This window comes from Mauremys mutica, chromosome 1 (assembly GCF_020497125.1).
Source record: "Mauremys mutica isolate MM-2020 ecotype Southern chromosome 1, ASM2049712v1, whole genome shotgun sequence".
Taxonomy (NCBI): Eukaryota; Metazoa; Chordata; order Testudines; family Geoemydidae; genus Mauremys; species Mauremys mutica.
Window position 1 is genome coordinate 77,984,856 of NC_059072.1, and position 20,478 is coordinate 78,005,333.

General features: G+C 40.5%; 1 protein-coding gene across 14 annotated transcripts in view; it reads right to left on the bottom strand.

Annotated features, from left to right (window-relative positions):
* Positions 1-20,478, bottom strand: part of MGAT4C (MGAT4 family member C) — a 340,955-nt gene that overhangs the window by 94,956 nt on the left and 225,521 nt on the right. For 11 of the 14 annotated variants that reach the window (XM_045010744.1, XM_045010664.1, XM_045010673.1 and 8 more), the window contains one exon: positions 4,227-4,273. The exons of 1 other annotated variant lie outside the window; for it this stretch is intronic. Coding sequence is in view for 1 of the 13 variants with exons in the window: in XM_045010642.1 (XP_044866577.1) it covers positions 4,227-4,238 (12 nt within the window). In the remaining 12 variants the exon portion in view is untranslated. Of the gene's footprint in view, positions 1-4,226; positions 4,274-19,589; positions 19,737-20,478 lie in introns of those variants that run through there. 2 more of the 14 variants (XM_045010690.1, XM_045010642.1) reach the window with 2 other exon arrangements.

Here is a 20,478-nt window from a genome sequence, read left to right on the forward strand (position 1 = left end):
AGGGCCAGTTTTTCAGAAGTATTTAGGCTCCTAATGATACAGATAAGCACTTCACGTGATTTTGAAAAGTGCCTAAGCAGGATAGGCAACTTTTGAAAATCCCAGCGGGTGCCTATCTGCATCTTTAGGTGCCTATATAGCATTGAAAATCTGGACTTAAATGATTTAGGAGGCTATGTTCTATTTTCAAAAGTAACAGGCAATTAGGCACCTAAATTCCATGGACTTTCAATGAGAGTTAGGCTCTTAGAAATCTTAAGTTCCTTTTGAAAATGGGACTTAGGAAGGATATTTTATCAATTGTCCCCCAAGTTCTTGACACAGCTAGTCACGTATGGCCCACTCCTGCAGAAGGGCCACTTAAGGCTACTTTCTGTGAATGGCAGAGTGAATTTAACCAAATCCTCTGGGTATTACTGTTCATTTAATATACATAAGTAATTTTAGGGTCATCTGAATAGCATTACCAGATACCATTGTATAAAATCTTAGATGGACTAGCTAGATAAGTATGAATGACATGTACACAGTTGTTGCCATTTAGAAATCAACATGTAGAAATACGAACAACAGATGGTTGCTTTTGTTTTGTTTTATGTGTATGGAAAATGGTCAGAACTCAGATACTACAGTTTGGTAATTATTGGTAAATGCTGAGTTTGCAATGTTGACCACAGAAAGGACCCGGAAAAAAGAAAGGTAGGGTAAGCACTGCCATCAGCAACCACCACCATGATTGCTAGCCTCTGGGCCTCTGAATATTCATGTATCCACTTTATCTGAATCAGGTATCTCTAATGATTGACATTGCATCCCTCTGTAAACTCAACATTCACATTTATTATATAAAGACTAGGTGAACACTTTTCAAATAAAGCAAGAGCTGTCTTGAACTTTTAAAAAAACTTGAACTAACCCTGACATACTGGGGTTTGAAAGAGTTTGACTCATTTGTTCTCCCTATTTCTGGGCTGCACTTAGGGCTTGTTCCATTGAACCAGCAAACTCCAATCTTAGTTGTGTGAATTTCTGAGGACAGAGATACAACCATGGAATTCAGAATAAAGTATTTTCAAAATGGAAGGCAATTTCCTGCTTGGGCTGGGACTGCATTCTTGGTCTTTCAGTTACAGATTTAGGCATATTTCCTGAAAGTAAATTATTCTGTGGTAAATTATTCACACATATTCAAATTGAAATAGATCATTTGAACATGTACAGTTACAATCTATATTTTCACCTGAAATATGGGCCAGAATCATGACTGAAACACCATTGCAATGGAGGTACACAAACATAACAATGGAGTAATGCAGTAATACACTTCTACCTCGATATAACGCTGTCCTCAGGAGCCAAAAAATCTTACCACGTTATAGGTGAAACCACGTTATATCAAACTTGCTTTGATCCACCGGAGTACGCAGCCCTGCCCCGCCGGAGCACTGCTTTACTGCATTATATACGAATTTGTGTTATATCGGGTCGCATTATATCGAGGTAGAGGTGTATCAGGCCCTTTTACCGTTTTTGGTTTTTACATTCTTATACAAACTTAAGCTGTTACATTGAAATATAAATACTACATATTTATCTCCCATTGAGAGCTGCTGGGTGCACAACACTTTTGAAATTCAGACACTTGTGTACCTAAAAATTATTTTAGGATCTTAACTTTTATGCATCAACTTTAGAGAATTTTGGCTCATATATTTAAGCCACTATAGCGCACAATTAAGGAAACCGCACAGAGTGTTTATCTACTCTCTGTGGCTTATTCTCAGTCTGAAGCCCAATTATCTGTTAATAGACATAATCATGTACACAACCACTAAGTGTGATGTCATGGAGAGTTATAATCTCAAATAAACTACAAACTGCAGGAGTAAATGAGTGCTTATAAAATCCCCCCACCCCCCAAAAAATAAATAAAATAAAACCCAAATATCTTCTTGTTGTGAGCGTCTCCTTAATAATTAACAGGTGAAGATAAGCAGAACTGTCTATTAATAGAATGTTTTCCCTAAGTTTTCTATAAAAATAATACATATCACTTATATATGGCCTTACGCATTCAAAGTGCTGCACAAACATGAATTAGTTCGTTCATGAATCAGCAGGCTTTTGAGTCAGTAGTGTGATAATAGGGCATAGTTTGTGTGAAGAGGAAGGTTAGCTGATCATTTTAAAAGGCAATTCAATACCAAAGACAATTAGCCAGAGATACCCATCTCCTGCAAGGTGCAGTGTAGAGAGGAGTGAATGAGCAGGGAAATGAGTGCAAAGGGCTTGGATGCCCTGACAGTTACTAAGGGCTAGAGTGTGCTTTAATATTCAGCTTTGAGTAATAGATAGTGTACAGTTGACTGCCCTGGGAAGGAATTGTGGCTCAGAGAGTTACAATTTCTCCTCTGTTTCCCTCTTGCTCCAAGGTGGAAGTAAATTACTGCAAAGTGCAGATTACTTCCATATTCATGCCAGGCAAGCTATTCTGTCCAGAGAGTGGTGGGGAGGTAGGAAGATGATAAGGCTCTTGCTCACTTTTTCTCCCTCGCCCCTGACTCACTAGCTGACTGGGAGGAGAACAGAGCTACACTGCACACCAGACCTAGGACTCAAAATCCAGATAGGGTAAGCAAGGGGGATGGGGTTGGATGCCTTATTCCCTCTCCTGGCTGGGTAAGACAAAAAGCACCATATATCCCAAAGCTGGAATCAAATTTCCAGTTCTCCCTAAAGATACTTAGGTTCCCTCATTGAGAAGATAGCAGAGATCTTTGCAAGTTCCCACTGATGTAGATTTTAAGATTACTTCCCCTCACAGTACTCCCAATGAGCTTTTGGGAGAGGACAATCTTGCTCCATACACACCTGCAACTCTTCTCTTCAACTATATTTTTTAGCCTGTAGCTACTATTTTCACTGGCAGAATTGAACAATTGCACATTAACCAAACAATGTGAAGGGGTGAAAGGATGTCAGTGCTCTGTGACCTGTTGTAGCTTTTCTCAAGGGTGTTCCAACTATTTCAGTACTGCTTGCTGCCAAAATGTCCTCTGCTTTTTTGTTTCAAAAAGCGATGTTCATGGTTACATTAGTTTAAAGATCATATTGGTTTTGCTGCAGAAGCCTCTACAGTGCAATGCACTTTCTAAGGTAATCTCTTGGATTTATACTTACTTTTGTCACTGAAGAAGTATGAAAACAAGACATTTTGTTTATGAAACCAAATTGTGTGCCTCACTCTTGTTGCTGGACATTTTTTGGAACCAAGCTTCAAACATGTTCTTATAGCTTTTATTTTTTTTTAAATGACCCTCTTTTTGGAACCAAAGTTCAGGTACAAATGAATATAGTTTCCTAAAATGGGTCAAAAAAATTATGTTGCTATGGCAAAATGAGAGATGCTGCAAAACCACTGCACTCTCACTTTTTGAGGAGAATATGTATATTTGACATTTTGTACCTCCCATATGGCTTATCCTGAACCAACTCTCTTTAAATTACATTACATTTTTCACTGAAAGATGTCTGGCAGGGTATATAGATGTATATCACTCACCATATTGAAAAATGGTATATGAAATAACATATCAAATATCTACTCTAAAATATTTTACAGTAGATTAAAAAAAATACTAGCCTAAGATACTTGTACCTATAAATCTAGAGCTCACTGGAAATTATCCACAACATTAAAAATGCTTTGGCTTACAGGTGTAAGGGGATACAAAGCACCTCATGCCCCTGTGCCAGCTAGCAGTATTATGAGTAGCAGTGCAGGATTGGACTAGGCTCTGAAGAGCTGCTATGTCCCCACTACACAAGTGGAAAAAGGTGAGCACAGGTTGGGTCTTTTGCTCCATCTCCTCACTGCACCAACCAGAATAGCTGTTCCAATATGCAAGGGAATGTATGTTGTATCAGACATAGACCATCCCTCCCCAGAGAAGTGGAGGAGCCAGGAGGTATGGCTGTTTTGGGGGGTCACACAACATGCCGCTCCTTACTCTGGGCTCTTGACAAAATCACAGTTGAGACCTCATTCAATTATTTTCTTTTTCAGGTTTTACAAAAGTGATATGATTCCTTTTACAGAATAATAAAGGCAAAATAAAAAGTGAGAACAATTGTGCTAATCTAATTCACTAGTTTATCTTTTTTCATGTCACATTTCACAGAGCTTATATCAAATGATCAAACACTGCATGAAATGTTAATCTTACTTTGATAGCCATCCAGTGTCCTAATCGTTTTGTTGCCATTTTGGTATCTGAAAAGAAAAGAAAACTAAAGTACTGTTCTACAATACTGATAATGTTACAGACAGACCTTGATGGCCTTATCCCTAGCAGTTTCAGAGACTGCTCCATTGGTTACCTAAAATACTGAACAGCCATTTTCTAAGACAAATTCTTTGGGCATGTTCTCTCTCTCTCTCTAGATACAATAGAGGGGTTCTAACCAGATTCATGCTGGGACACAGCTACTTTGGATTTCGGCCCATGTGTCTGCTGAGGTATCTGCATATGCTGACCTGCCATCTAGGCAGGTCAGTGCAATATCTTGTCTGAGTGGCAGTCATGAGGACGATTGCTTCCCTGGGAGGTAAAGGATGAGATTTTACATGACTGTATGGGACATCCTTATTGATGACCTGCCTCCAGGGCTGGTTTATATAATTATCTGTCTGGACGGTAGCCACACACTGACCTGCCTCCTGGGCAGAAATGAATAAAGTGAAACCCATCTGAAGTGATCATCAAAGGAAGAATTAAAATCAATTCCTAGTAGAGATGGCTTTTAAATAAAGGTCAGACACAAATATATTTTCAAATTGTTAACTAAAGACCAGAGATTGCCTCTGAGAGGGTGTCCTTGAAAAAGTTTTGACTACAATTTACCTAGGTACTGAGATTCAAGGCAAACCTTTGGTTTTAGGATCACATGTATAAGCAGTGGGACCAGGATTTTACCCCTTCTCTACAATGTCTTCTACAAATAAGTGTTTCCAAAGCTTCCCACACTTTGAGGCTAATGCTTAGGCTTGCTGAGCATCCCTAACTCACACAGAAGCCAATGAACAGCAGCAACTCTCAGGACCAGACCCTTTAAGACCCCACCCCCTTTTTAGAGGGAGAAAGCATGTCTTCTTTAAATATAAATAGCAAGAAAATCCTGCTTTATATTTAAATGAGCTTGGTCCAAATGTCCTAAGGGAAATAAAACCCTGTATGTCCGTTTATTGGGACGGGGCAATGACAGCTTTGGAACACCTAAACTTGAAACAACTGGAAAATAAATTCAACAGAAACTCAGAAAGAATATTTTTTTCTAACAATAGACATGCATGAAATATTATCTTAATAAAATAATGCCGGTACTACTAATATGGTAGGCCTGTGATGCCAGATTTATGGTTCTACCAGCCATGAACGTAGACTTCAGTACTAATGTGAGCTGGTTAGGGAGTCCAACCCTGTGCCTTCTTCAGGTGCACTTGCTTTAGCCCCATTTCTGCCCTTCTAACAGAGATGAAAAGAGCTCTGGTAACACCCTCAGATTATCCTCTTCACCCAGTGAAATCAGGTCTCTTGGTGGAGGAAGAAAGGCGGGTATAGAACCCAGCCCCCTTCTCTCCAACAGTCTTCCACCCAGGAAAGTGACTGTACATGAAAGCTCCCCATGCTCCCATCCTCAAACAGGGAAACAATTATATATACCTAATACACTTAATTAAAAAGGTTTTACCACAGCCGGAGATCAAACTCCACTTTGTGATAGGAGTACCTATCTTCTAGTGAAGCTTGGCACTGTTGTAATTCAGCCTCTCCAGCAGAGCTGGTATAGAGGAGCAGGAGAAAGGAGGGGAGATGGGAGTGCAGTGCATAACATCAGGAGCTTTAAATAGCTTTCAGAAACACTGCATTGTAGGTACTTCCATGGCAGACAAGCAAAGATAGCACTGAGAACTGACATCATCATCCTACCATAAATACAGGTTTTTCTTCAAATTATATACTACAGTGCAAATATTGCATAGGTCAATGGTAGGTCATATCTCAGGCTTTCATAAACATATGGGCTTTCAAATTAACTGCTTTTGTCCATCGAGAAGCTATGTCCTCTCCTCAGTGATAAGTGAGAGAAAAAATACATAATAGTAATACTTACTAGCTGGACATCAACTGCCAGATGGGCACTTTAAGACTACAGCTGCTTGTCCCTGTCAAATTTAAAAGCCTAGCTATAAGAAAAGCATGCTGGGAAAAGTTCCTCTAAAAGGGTGATTGTGGGAGTTTCAGTTGTGAACAGGCAGTCGTAAAGGAGTGATGGATATCATGTTCCTGTAATAAAACCTGAGATAATTCTGATATCACTCAACACTGTATTTAATGTACCAGCACTTCATCACAGACATTTTGCAAATATTTTGTTTCTCTATTAATTTTCTCCATTAAAAAGAAAGATATCAAAGTGCTGCTGGTTTGTATGGTACCTGTAGGCTGCATCTAGTAGAAGAGGATTATTTTACTGTTTCAAATCTTGGGGAAGCGCCCAGGAAATGATAGTATATATGTTTATGTAGGGTTTATACATAGACTTTTGGGTACAATTCTAATCAGAGATCCTTTCACAGATTTTTTAGGAAAAAAAGTCCAATGTGAAGGTAGTGACCTAGGCACTTTCATCTAGAAAGTTACAAATTCTTAGCAATGCTGAGATTTATATTACAATTCCTAATGTATAACTTCACAGCTCTGCTCAACAAGACCTAAGCTGACCCAGCACAACAGAAATATTTACTGTTGTCTCTTGCGAGAAAAATATCACTTTAAGTAAGGATATCTATAGCATTTAATAAGAAAGTCATACATTGACTATTAAATTCTTATTTAATAAATCTTTACAGAAAATTAATGATGGTATGGTCGAAGTGTGAACTGTGGGTTGCAGTCTAGTACTGTACTTAGGACTTTGAATTACTTGCCTAGGTTCTTTTGCCTGACTCTGCCACTGATCTGTAGTACAACATTGAGCAAGTCACTTAGCCCTGGTCTACACTACAGGGTTAGGTTTAATTTAGTCGCATTAGGTTGATTTTATAATGAATGCGTCTACACAGGCAACCCCGTTCCGTCGACCTAAAGGGCTCTTAAAATCAACTTCTGTACTCCTCCCTGGCAAGGGGAGTATCACTAAAATGGACCTTGCTTGATCTAAAATTTTATTCTCCCTTTTTATTCCCCCACAGGTGCAAATGTTTCTATGCTCCCCCTATAATCGCTGTCCCTGAGGTTTTCGCAGATTAGAAGGTGAAAAAACCACACTCGTGATGACATGTTTTCCAAGATCATGCAGTCCTCCCACACTGATAGGGCACAGCTGAATGCATGGAGACATTCAGTGGCAGAGTCCAGGAAAGCATTAAGAGAGCACGATGAGAAGAGGCAGGATGAAATGCTGAGGCTAATGGGGGAGCAAATGGACGTGCTCAGGCATCTGGTGGAGCTGCAGGAAAGCCAACAGGAGCACAGACCACCACTGCATCCACTGTGCAGCCACCTGCTCTCCTCCCCAAGTTCCATATCATCCTCACCCAGATGCCCAAGAATGCAGGGGAGAGGGGGAGGAAGGCTCTGGGCACCCAGCCACTCCACTCCAAAGGATGACCCAAGCAACAGAAGGCTGTCATTCAAACAGTTTTGATTTGTAGTATGGCTACAATAAGCAATGTGGCCTTGTCCTTCCATTCTCCTCTACCCCACCGGGCTACCTTATCAGTTATTGTTGCGTCTTGGTGCCTCTCAGGCGGGCACGGACAGAGCCCAACAATCAATGTGATTGGTAGCAAAGTCATTTATTTCTCTCCAGCATGCTCTTATATACAATTATAGCAGGCAACCAAGCAATTGCTAATTGGTTAATAAAATACACACAGGCACAGCTATAACTTCATAGGGTAATTGTCATCCTGTACAACTTTCTGATTTATTATCCTGTTTACTGCCTGCTGGCAGATGAGAACCAGCTCAAGGCCAGCATCTCACTACACCATTCACAGCCTAATTAGCCCCGTCCTTGAAGTCTAAACATTTCGGCTTCTCACATACCCATCTGCCAAATTCCCACAAGTTATCTCCCTTTTTAAAAATTAATAAAGAAAGAATGCATGGTTTTAAAACAATAGTGACTTTATTTCCTTTGCCAGCTGTGATCGAAGAGGGGAGGGTTGTTGGTTTACAGGGAATTAAAATCAACAAAGAGGGCGGGTTTGCATTAAGGAGAAACACACACAACTGTCACACCATAGCCTGGCCAGTCATGAAACTGGTTTTCAAAGCCTCTCTGATGCGCAGCGCACCTACCTATGCTCTTCTAATCACCCTGGTGTCTGGCTGTTCAAAAGCCAGGCGACTTGCCTCAACCTCCCACCCCACCGTAAACGTCTCCCCTTACTCTCACAGATGTTATGGAGCACACATCAAGCAGTAATAACAATGGGAATATTGGTTGCACTGAGGTCTAACCTAGTCAGCAAACAGTGCCAGCGTGCTTTTAAACATCCAAAGGCACATTCTACCACACTTCTGCACTTGCTCACCCTACAGTTGAACTGCTCCTTACTACTGTCCAGGCTGCCTGTGTATGGTTTCATGAGCCATGGGAGCAAGGGGTAGGCTGGGTCTCCAAGGATAACTATTGGCATTTTAACATCCCCCACAGTAATTTTCTAGTCTAGGAAGTAAGTCCCTTCTTGTAGCTGCTCAAACAGCCCAGAGTTCCTAAAGATGTGAGCATCATGCACTTTTCCCGGCCATCCCATGTTGATGTCGGTGAAACGTCCCTTGTGATCCACCAGTGCTTGCAGCACCATTGAGAAGTACCTCTTGAGGTTTATGTACTGGTTGGCAAGGTGGTCTGGTGCCAAGATAGTGATATGGGTTCCATCTATCACCCCACCACAGTTAGGGAAATCCATTGCAGCAAAGCCATCCACTATGACCTGCACATTTCCCAGAGTCACTACCCTTGATAGCAGAATGTCAGTGATTGTGTTGGCTACTTGAATCACAGCAGTCCCCACTCCAAATTGATTCCCAACTGACCGGTAGCAGTCAGGCGTTGCAAGCTTCCACAGGGCTATCGCCACTCGCTTCTCAACTGTCAGGGCAGCTCTCATCTTGGTATTCCTGCACTTCAGAATGGGGGAAAGCAACTCATAGAGTTCCAGGAAAGTGGATTTATGCATGCCAAAGTTTTGCAGCCACTGGGAATCATCCCATACCTGCAACACTGTGTGGTCCCACCAGTATGTGCTTGTTTGCCGGGCCCAGAATCAGTGTTCCACTGTATCAACCAGCTCCACTGCCACCATGATGTCCCAATTGCCACATCCCATGCTTTCAGGAACGTCTGTGTCCATGTCCTCCTCACAATCGTCCTCGTGCTGCCGTCTCTTAGCCAGGTTCTGCACATACTGCAGTATAATGCGTGAAGTGTTTAAAATGCTCAGCAGAGGTGAGCTGAGCAGGCTCCATGCTTGCCGTGCTATGGCGTCTGCACAGGTAACCCAGGAAAAAAGGCGCAAAATGATTGTCTGCAGTTGCTTTCACGGAGGGAGGGAGGGAAGGAGGGGAGACAACATGTACCCAAAACCACCCACGAGAATGTTTTTGCTCCATCAGGCATTGGGAGCTTAACCCAGAATTCCAATGGGCAGCGAAGACTGCGGGAACTGTGGGATTGCTTCCCACAGTGCACTGCTCTGTGAGTCGATGCTAGCCATGGTAGTGAGGACGCACTTCGCCGACTTAATGCGCTTAGTGGGGACATACGCAATCAACTGTATAAAATCGATTTCTAAAAATCAACTTCTATAAAATTGACCTAATTTCATAGTGTAGACATACCCTTAATCTCCATGTGGGCAGACTCCTTGATGCTGCTCATTCCATACAGGGTACATGTGCACATTTTGGACCGGCCGTGAGGTTGCCACAGAATGCTATCTATGCTCTGTGGGCCAATGTGGAGGGTGGCATGACCAGCCCTTGTCAGTTGCCCACTTTTCAGTATCCGGCAGTAATTACAGGTGGGGATCAAGAGCAAGTAGTGCCTGTGGGGTTCCATAAAACACTGGGAGGGCCTCATATATAACCACATAAGAGTGAGGAAGCTTCTTCCATGACCAGTACCCAGACAAACAAAATTTTAATAGCAAATATAAAGTCTGCTATTCTATCAATTTTAGCACGGAAACAGTACTTTTCAATGGTATTTTTACATGACAATCAATTTAGCATATGGGCTGAAACCTTTCATAGTTTGGCCTCGTTTCTTTAAGGGACTTGGATAAAAAAAAATGATGTGTCTGTCACAATGGACTTTTACTTCAATTAGTTAATAAATTCAGCTGAAGGCTGATAAGAGCTTTTCGAAAACCGAGAAATATCCGATATCTGACATGAATGAAGCATATTGTTCTGTTTCCTTCTATTTCACCTACATTAATGAAACTGGTAATAGTTTTGGACCCCATGCCATTTTGTCATATAGTTACAGCTTGTCCTTTCACAAAAGAAAATTAGAAAACTGCTGAGTGTTATAGATATTAATGGTTGTTAGAAAAGTATAATAAAAGGCTCCTTTTCTAAAGTCCTGCCAAGCTTGTATGTCATTATTCATGAACGACTAATGTATTCAAAGGAGAAGAGTGCTGATCTCCAAGGAAGCAGTGATGAGCAGCAAGAAGGAAGGGCAGAAAGAGAAAGCAGTTTGTCATGTGGGGTCCTAATAGCTGGGCTGTGTCTAATGAGTCATTTTAGCTGAAGTGAAAATTTAAATTTTTCTTGCATGTGATGGGCATTATTCCTCAGGAAGGAAGATACCTCACATCCACAAGGCTGTAGGGATAGCTGGGCAGTCCTGAACAAAATAAACAAAATCCAGTAAAATCTGGTTATACTAAAATGTGCTAATTTTCACAAGAAATGGGAGGGCTCTCCCATCTTCTCAGCAAAGACTTAAAAGCAGAGTCTTTAAGAGTGAGGCCTGATAGTAGCAAAACGACATTACTTTTACAAAGTAATTGGTAATATATTTACAAATAGGAAATCTTACCATAATAATTAAAATAAATGGCAATTGTCAAAATAAATAAAGTATATTTTGTGATGTATTAGCTGTGCTGTGCTTTATTGTTTTTGTTTAGTTATTCTGTAACTCATCAAACACATTAATTTGAAAATTGAAGACTCAGTCGTTAGTAGGAAAAAGCTAGGGTCTGCTTTCGAAATAAAAGGCTAATTATGTAACAGTGATTTTTGTACTCAGTTTGCTCTAATGACAGTGATTTCTTGTTTGTTTGTGGTCTTCCAACTTCTATACTTGTCTGTTTAACATAACAGCATTGATCCAGCTTGATCCAGAGCCCAGCATGGTCAACGGGAGAATTTTCACTGTATCATAAAAAAGGGTACTGAAGCTATATGAAGTCAAATGTATTATTTGATATAAACATCAGATGAGTGGGGTACATGCATTTTTGAATTCGATGAACTAAGCATGGCTTAATATAACAACTCAAAAACAACAGGTACTTAGGAAAATATATTGTTCACTCATTTATTAAACTGTAATGGCCTCTTTTAGATGATCCTGTCCTCTTTCTGACTTCCACTTTCCCTTAATGGAAACCTGTCCATTACAGGCAAGGAGAAAAGAAAGGGTTTATACAGCTGAAATTGACTTGCCAAGGGCTAGATATATGATTCTTTCATTTCTCTGTTTCTTGTGCTATCAGAACTCAGCTTTGGCATAACTGGTTATTACATACAGATATAGCAATGATTAAAAACTAACAACAATTGGATGTCCTGTTTGAAATTAAATTGGATGTTATTTTTTCTGTCTCTGCTTGTGGTATAAAAATTAAACAGTAATTAAAATCAAAAGAAAAATGTTCAATTCAGAATGGTCTGTCTGCTGTCATGCTATCCAGATTGTTTTTCTTTCCCCAACACTCTTTACACACACATGTTTGTGTGAGGGGGTGGTGGTGTGTGTGTGTGACAAACAGAAAACCCCAGGAGTGCTTTATTCAAAGAGTGTCTGAATTAATGAATCTGAAGGGACAGATTTTCAAAAAGGTGCATTAGAGTTATAAGCACAAATTATAAAATGCACCATTTTGAAAAGCTTATGGATTAAAACTAAAGATGAATACAATAACGGGAGACAAATTCCATAGAGAAAATTCACACTAAAACACACATATATGGGTGTCTATATTTAGTGGGTAAACAATCATGAATTAAACATGATGTACAGTACATTAGTATCCTCTGGAAAAAATGTGGTAGCTAAAATGGAATAGGAATAGAATCACACAGTGACTATGGTCTTAAAATAGATGAAAGCTAAAATTAGCCACTGGAGAAATAGCTGGTTTCAGACTCTTCCATCTTTAGCTCAGCCAGTCAATATTTCCACATGAACCATAGGACTAGGTATCCAGTATCTATGGCTATTATCAGCTCAAACTGACAATCAGAATTAACACTTAAAGGAATCTGTTTTAAACTGAACTTCTTTCATTAACTGGGCAGAAAAATTTTGGTTATTCCTTTACTGAAAAATGAAAGGAAAAAAATACCATTAATGCAGTCATAAAAGGCAAACAAGCCTATTACAAATATACATAAGAGCAGGTTAGACAAACACCTATCAGGGATGGTCTAGATAATATTTAGTCCTGCCATTAGTACAAGGGATTGGACTAGATGACGTCTCGAGGTCCCTTCCAGTCCTATGATTCTACGATAATACTGAAGTTGGCATATTTTGGTTTAAAAGGTGTTTAAAAGGTGTTTAAAGAAGTCTTTCAAATATGAAACATCATAAAGCAGAATTACCCAAAGGTTAATAAAGTTGAATAAGAAGATCCAAAAAATTCCACTAATATTATGTAAAAAATGTCAATAATATTAGTTTGAGCTTTTAAATGTATTTGCTTTCCTCCACTCTGTATGGCTGCTTTTTTCCACCCCTTTGTATGTCTGCTTTTCACAAACATTGGAATCACCAACTTTGATAGACAATTTCTTTTTCCAGAAAGCAGGTTTTAAAGTTGAACATGCAAATTGTTAATAAAAAAGATCCATGGATAGCCTTTGGAATACAAAACAGAGAGTGACAGTTGTGCTTACATCAGGAATTTGCACCACTGCTATAGGACAACAGATAAGCAAAGAGGTATGAGTTATATGATAAAGTTACCCTCCTTACTTGGTAGGTAAGGCATTATTTAGTATGACATTCATCAGCGAGTTCCCAAATACAGTAAAAATATTGTCTTTCTGAGATCTCCATGAATGTGCAAATACCAGGGAGAACTGGCCGATGACTCTAATCAAGAGCAGGGAAACTGGCATGTGATGTTACTTTGGGAAGTTGTAAATTACATGCTACTCTGAATATAAAAAAATTATACTCCAGAAGAGGAATACACAAAATAATGATAAAATGTAGGGATTTAAGTCTGACAGTATTTCCATTCATGTCAGTGGGCTTTAGGTAAACCTGTTAGGGCCAAATTCTTCCCTCAGTTACATCTCTGAGCTTAAGGGAAAAAGTCTCCCATTGCATCCAGGGGGATAGCTCAGCTGGAATAGGCATTCATCCATGAGGGAGGGCAAATGGTGGTAGGAGCCCCATAAAGGGAAGACAAATTTATTTTATGGCCAGCCCCATTGCCATGGCTCCCCAGGAAATTATCTGAATCAGTGAATCTCCCCATTGGTTTTGCACTGCCTGGTTTGTGGTTGACCTATCTACTCTGTGGACTTTAATAGCTAACTCCTGGTGAAGTGGAAGTTGGAGTGGCTTCAGCACCTGCACCCCGGCTCCCTTCCACTGCTGAGATTCACAATCCTGGGTACAAACTGGGTCCACCTGCGACAGAAATGTTGATCAGGTCTATTTATATCCTCTGTTGCTGAGTTCGGTGGTCATCTTCAGAGTGGGAGCAAGCCTCACACAAAGCTGAGCCATTTGGTACATTTATTGAAGAATAAAGGGCAGACCAAGATAATGAATGAAAATAAAGTCTAGATGTATTAATTAAATCTAATGAGGATGACAACCAGGATTAGGACTGGAGGTCCTGAGGTGTGAGCAACTGTAGGATTCTGTTCATTTTGATTAATTTAAAAGACAACTGAAGTTTAAAATGAGTTTGAAGTAGCAAACAAGTAGTGAACCAAGGGAAAACTACTTTGTATTAAATGAGATAACAGAGATTTAGAATAGCAATGGAGAGGTAGGAACACTGACAGAGAACAGAAGGTACTTTGGGGATGTCATTAATGGTCGGTTTTTGTTTGTTTTTTTAAAGCTGATTTTGCTAGTAGATATACGCATTTGGACTAATGGAGCATTTGTACTTACATAATTTACAGTCCTGCTGATAGTATAATCGACTAGTTTATGTTAAGGTTTTATTTGTCACCTAACCTCTGTCACACCTAGAGTAGATTATGATAATCAGTATATTTAGATTCCAGTATGTGAATTATTTCCTTTACCAGAGAAGTCCCTGCATGACAGAAGCCCTGGTGGTACTATTTAGAGAAGACGCACTGCTGGTTAGAGCCAGAAGTGCAGGTATTATGCCTATTTACTATCCAAAACTAACAATCAATACATTATTATTAATAGCAGTGAATACTAAATACGTTTGGTCAGAATGGGATTAGGATAGTGATTTATTACACATCACCACAAGGCTGTCACATGAATGAAGCACTGTATAACACTAAAAGCTGCTGCTCTGATGAAGTATAATACCAAATGCCATCACTCCAGGGATGTATTTCATCATGGCAATAGAGCCTACACTAAAATACATCAGAGCAGTTGCAAGAGTAATATATCCTCAAAGCAAGAATCTTTCATAATATGCTACATGATAGTTCACTCTGTGAGTTCCTATAATTAGGATTGAATTTCCCTACTTTCCTGATAGGAACATTTGCTCTGAACTGCAAACAGGCCTAAAACCAAACTCTTAGGCTGAATTTTTAATAAATCCCTCTGTTCACCCTGAGCTCCCTTCTCTGAGCAGGACGTTGCCACTTCTTTTGAAAAAAACAAAAAAACAAAACAATTTCTCAATATCTGGTAGTAGTATTTTTCCTTTCCCTCTCCTATCTAGCTCTGTTCCCTCTTTGTTTACCCTAGTTTTCAAATGGTGCGGTCTGTGCCTCTAAGACCATGACCTACCCCTTAATCTACATCTGTTCTACCTCTTGCCCTCCCTGAACTATTTATTTCATGTTTCCTCTTGCCCCTTCAACTATCTGCTCTCCTTTGGCTCATTTCAACAGGGCCATGAGCAAAATTTTAATTTTGCTTCTCAGGCCGATAGTACTTACCTGTTGATGGCTATTCAATGACCTGTGTAAAATACATTGTAGTTTCAGTCCAGATTCCAGTGGACAGTGTCAGCCTCACAACAACGAAATGGCATGAGAGATGAAATGCCTGGTCACCACAAGACATGGCTCTCTAGGCCAGCGCTGGTGGAATGTTGTGGGGTGGCTCCCACTACCTCTGATTTCAAATAAGAACATATGATTAACTCAAGTGCTGAGCTAAAAATATCTATTTTGGGCCAAACTATGTTCTTTTTTCCAGCTCCTTCATCAGTTATACAGGAGGGAACAGTAAATGGCAAAAGACAAACGGATCAAAGGTTAAGCATGATGGCTGTTGTCAGTTCCTCAGTTATTTACACCCAGTCCCAGAAAACAGATCTACTCCCTTCCCTGGTCACATATGGTCATGCCTGTGGGCTTCTAAGCGGGCTAACTAGTATGGTAAATAGGAGCCAGTGGTGTAAGACTAAAATAACCCAAACCTTAAAACCTCTTGCTCACTTGTGGAGGTAAGATGAGAAAAAAAAGTTATTCAAATGAGTTCTCTAGCTTTTGAGCTTTACAGTTCCTGATTGTAGATTCATCCATACAGTACATGCTGCTGTGGCTACCCAAGCCATGAGAGCTGTTTCAGCTTGGGAGTCTGTATGACCCTTAAGTTTAGCCTCTAGTGGAAAGACAGATTTCCTCAATAGCCAGCTTCTGCTTGAGTTAGGTAAAGCTTTGTAGAAAGGTGATATGGCAGATTGTGAGTGTATGATGCAAGATTTGAGGAGTGAAAGAAAAGGGGAGAGAAGCACCTGCCTTACAGAGGGATGTGAAGCATGCTGATGGCTAGGCAAGAGGACTTTCATTCTTGACGATTCTGCTGCTTGTGCTACTCTTCTTCCACTCAGCCAATTCACTGCTGGATTCCTGTTTGCGGGTTACTCCTTCCTGAAACTAGGGAGAAGGAGTGGGAGATGCCTGGCCCCTCTTCTTCATCATGTTGCCTGTCCTCAGAATGAAGCAGCTTCTCAGAAGGACTCCCCCCAGGCAAGAAATACTTTAAAAGGTTTTGCTGACAAACTGGCCTCAAGGGAAGAACCCTCTCCTGTTGCATGACTCATTGACTATATTCTTAATTCCCAACCTCTACCCTCAAAGCTCTGGTAAAATGCCCCAGATTCCATTCCTGTGAAAGAGGCAGTCATGGAATATCTAACATGGCATTTTGCAACTGTTAAAGAGGATACTTCCTTCTCTGCATACAAAGCAATATACACAGCTGCCGACCCCAGGGTGGGCTTCTTATGCCAGCCAGCAAGTGCAGACTGTTCTCTGCTGGACTGAACCATTCATTTAACTCACATTCCACAGGATTCAGATTTGAAGAAATGATTGGTTAGAGAGTGGGGCATTGGCAGTCATGGAGTCACCAGCCAGGAATCAAAGCCAATGGTCAGAACCAGAGTCAGGAATCAGAGCCAAGTGTTCAAACCAGGTTACCTGGAATCAGGCAAGGCAGGGGCAAAACTGGCTGCAAGGCTGGGAATAGGCACAACACTATAGGAGACAAAGGCCAATATTTTGAATAGCCATTGAACTGGTGCTGCTGCTGGGCTTAAGGGCTGATCTGCTGATTCTTTCAACCAGTCAGGTGATATAACGAATTAGGCAAACTACGATAGGCCAGCTGCGCTCATTAAGTTGCCAGAGACTGGCTCTGGTGCAGGCTGTTTCCTGACAGGATTTGGGGTACTATAGTTACTAGAAATAGAAAATCGTCATTGAGAATAGGAAAGGCAACACATGTCTAGTTTAAAAAGAGGAGTATCTTTAACAATTAAGTTAATCAACAGTTTCAGCACGATCGCTACTAAAGATGTAGTTCTGTCTGGAGTATTCCCTGAAGACCATGAACTACATCATGGACTGAAATGTCAGGAAAAAAAATGTTTGTGTAGAACTGTATAGAAATATCTAAAAATGATATAGGAGTCAATCTACTGTGATATTTGCTGATTTGAGAACACAGTGTGGTTTTTAGCTACCGTACAATATTTACCACCAAAATTGAGTAGTGTTCTTTTAGGAGCAAAAGAAGTGGAAAATACATACTATAGAGGGATAAGGGGTGGATATGTAGGTTCCATTGGGGGCAACCCTATTTTTAATGAGGAAAGGATTAAATTGCTAAATGTGTGTAACTTAGCTTAGCAATGAATAAACATCTGGGTATGTGTGGGCTATAATCAGAGTAATGCGATGAACCTGAGAAAGGGAAGATTAGAGACGCAAAGGGAAAAAATTAAACCCTGACAGTGGGTTGTATTAGGCTGTAGAAGAGTCTCCCATTGTAAATGGTAGAAGCCCAATTGCTTGTGACATTTGAAAATAGATTGGGGAAAAAAAAACATTTGAAAATGTACATACTGTGGGAAACAATCCTACATTGATGGTGAGATGGTCTGGAGAATCTAACAGATATTTTAGATTTGTGAATTCTATGGTAGGATTGTAATGACAAATTTTTAAAGAATCCCTCAACAATGTTTTAAAAAAGAGGAAAAATATTTTTATTCTCTCTTTCTTTGGATACAATGAGACTTGGAAAAAATCATATCATATTAAAATGTGGGTTTATTAACAAAATTGCCAAGTACTGTGAAAAGCTTCATATTACAACATGCAAGGCCGGAAGGGTCTGACACAAGAAAATCAGTAATAAAATTAAATATTTCACTCTTAAGTAGTTTTGTATTTTTGCAGCAGCCATTGAATACTTGCAGCTAATTGGGTGAAGTTCTGGGCACCCTCCACTGCCATTCACTTCACAATAAGTGCCTGGCACTTTGCAGGATGAGACACTTTGTGTTGTGACCATAGAACACATACTATGGAATGTGCGGTATCTATGGTACTTACATTGCTCCCATCACTGGGGTATCTGACTATCTCCTAATCTTTAGTATATTTATCCTCAGAACGACCCTTGTGAGGCAGGCAAGTGTTTTCCTCATTTTACAGATGAGAAACTGAGGAGCTGAGATTTTGTGCAACTTGCCTAAGGTCACACAGGAAGTCTGTGATGGAGCTGGGAATTCAACTCATGTCTCCCAAATCCCAGATGAGCATCCTAGCCAATATTTCTATAACTGGATCTTCCCTCTATAACTGTGAGCAGAAAGTAATGTGTTTTTCCCAGTTAACATACCATTAACAGAAAATGTTGCATAAAGATACTACTGACTGCTTTAAAGGCAAACACATATCTCTTGTTCCATCCAACATCTCTACCAACTTGTACTTCTAGCTTTACACTTTTACTAGTCACAGCCAGTTGTCTCCTATAAATCAGTTTCTACCAATAAACTGACTGTGCTGAGTCCTCTAATCTAACTTTGGTGCACTTACTATCATTTATACCCTGATCTCTCCTGTAGAACTGAGGATTGTAAGATTTTATTTTGATTTTCTTTTGACCTGTGGCCTTCTGCCTTGGGATTAACAGCAGCAAAAAGAGCTAAGTTCAAATAGCTACAGCTTCCTCTTAAAACTCAGAAACTGATTTGGACCCACACCCAGGAACCTGGAGACCACCACCCTCCCAGCCTCCCCGAGCACAATGAATAAGCAAAACTTCTTCTCTCACAAGCACCGAGTCTGTATGAAAAAATGAATACTTTAATAAGGGAAAAGGGAACACAGCATTAACTTGGGAAAATACAGAAACAGTACATCTAAGTGACTGATAAGGAAAACACTCCCACACCGTAACTTTGGCAATATACCATTGACTCATTTCTTCACCTGCCAGAGTGAATATCCAAAAGGCAACTGTCCTTTTCCCACATCACTTCACTCTTCTCCATCCTCTAAACCCCACTCACAGTTTGCAGTTGGTGGGTAGTCCTAGAGCCCTGAGGTGCACTCAGGCAAGCCTGTTTCTAGTCCTTTGGGAAATGCTACCTGGTTCTGTCCTGAGGCTCCACCACCTAACCCAGCTAGATTGATTTCAGCTTTATTTAACCATTTTCTGACCAGATCTAGCTGCAAGACTGGACCCTAGATCAGGAAAGTACAAAACCATATTAACAAGGCAGTGTGTTTCAGAGTATTAACAGGGCAACTATTCAAGTGGATTCTATTCCCAGTTCTGCTGCTGACCTTTCAAGTGAGCTTAAACAAATTACTTAATCTCTCTGTGCTTCTGTTCCCTCCTCTCCCCTTGGTATTTGTCTATGTGATGGTAAGTTCTTCAAGGCAGGGAGTTTGTCCTAGAGCTGGTCAGAATTTCTCAGGTGGAGTGTTTGTCTGTTGGAGAATGCCACTTCATTAAAACTGAAACATTTCATGGAGTCACTTTTATTTTGACAAAGTTGTAATGGAAACTAGGCAGTGTTTATGATTAAACCCTTCCTGCCACACAGGTTTTAAAACATGTCTGGTTTCCTGCCAGCTTACCTGCCCAGCTCCACAGTAGCCTGCTTGGTGGGCTGACAGATAGTTGAAAGACTCAAAACCCTGGGAGCTATGGCTCTCAAGCTCAGAAGCTCCCTGCTCAATTGGGACTTGAAGGCTCCTGACTCACCTTCAGCTCATCAAATGGCATGAGGGGGAGATGGGGATCTGGGAGCCCTGGGGACAATGGCCCCCAAACTCCCAGGCTTGTGCTCCTCACTAGCCTAGGCTACCAGTGTCCATGGCTCTGGAGCATCTTGCCAGGTGGATGGGCCCAGAGCTGGAGCTTCATTCCCTTTCATGAAGAATGTTAGGATATAGATATGCAGGCCTGCCTGTAAAGGCCTATACTTTAAGAATTTAGGTATATGTTTATCATTTAGCTAGTTATAGAGGTATAAAAGAAAGAATCTGTGTAAGGGTCTTCTCTCACTGTAACAGTCCGAGGCCCTGTTCTTAAGCTAAGGCCTTTGGCTAAGCAGCAGAGGCAGCCATAAGCTGGGAAGCATATGGTCACATCCTCCCATTCCAAACTAGTCATATTGAAATAAAGCAATCTGGGGCTGTTAGAAAGGTGATCCGATCTATCACCTCC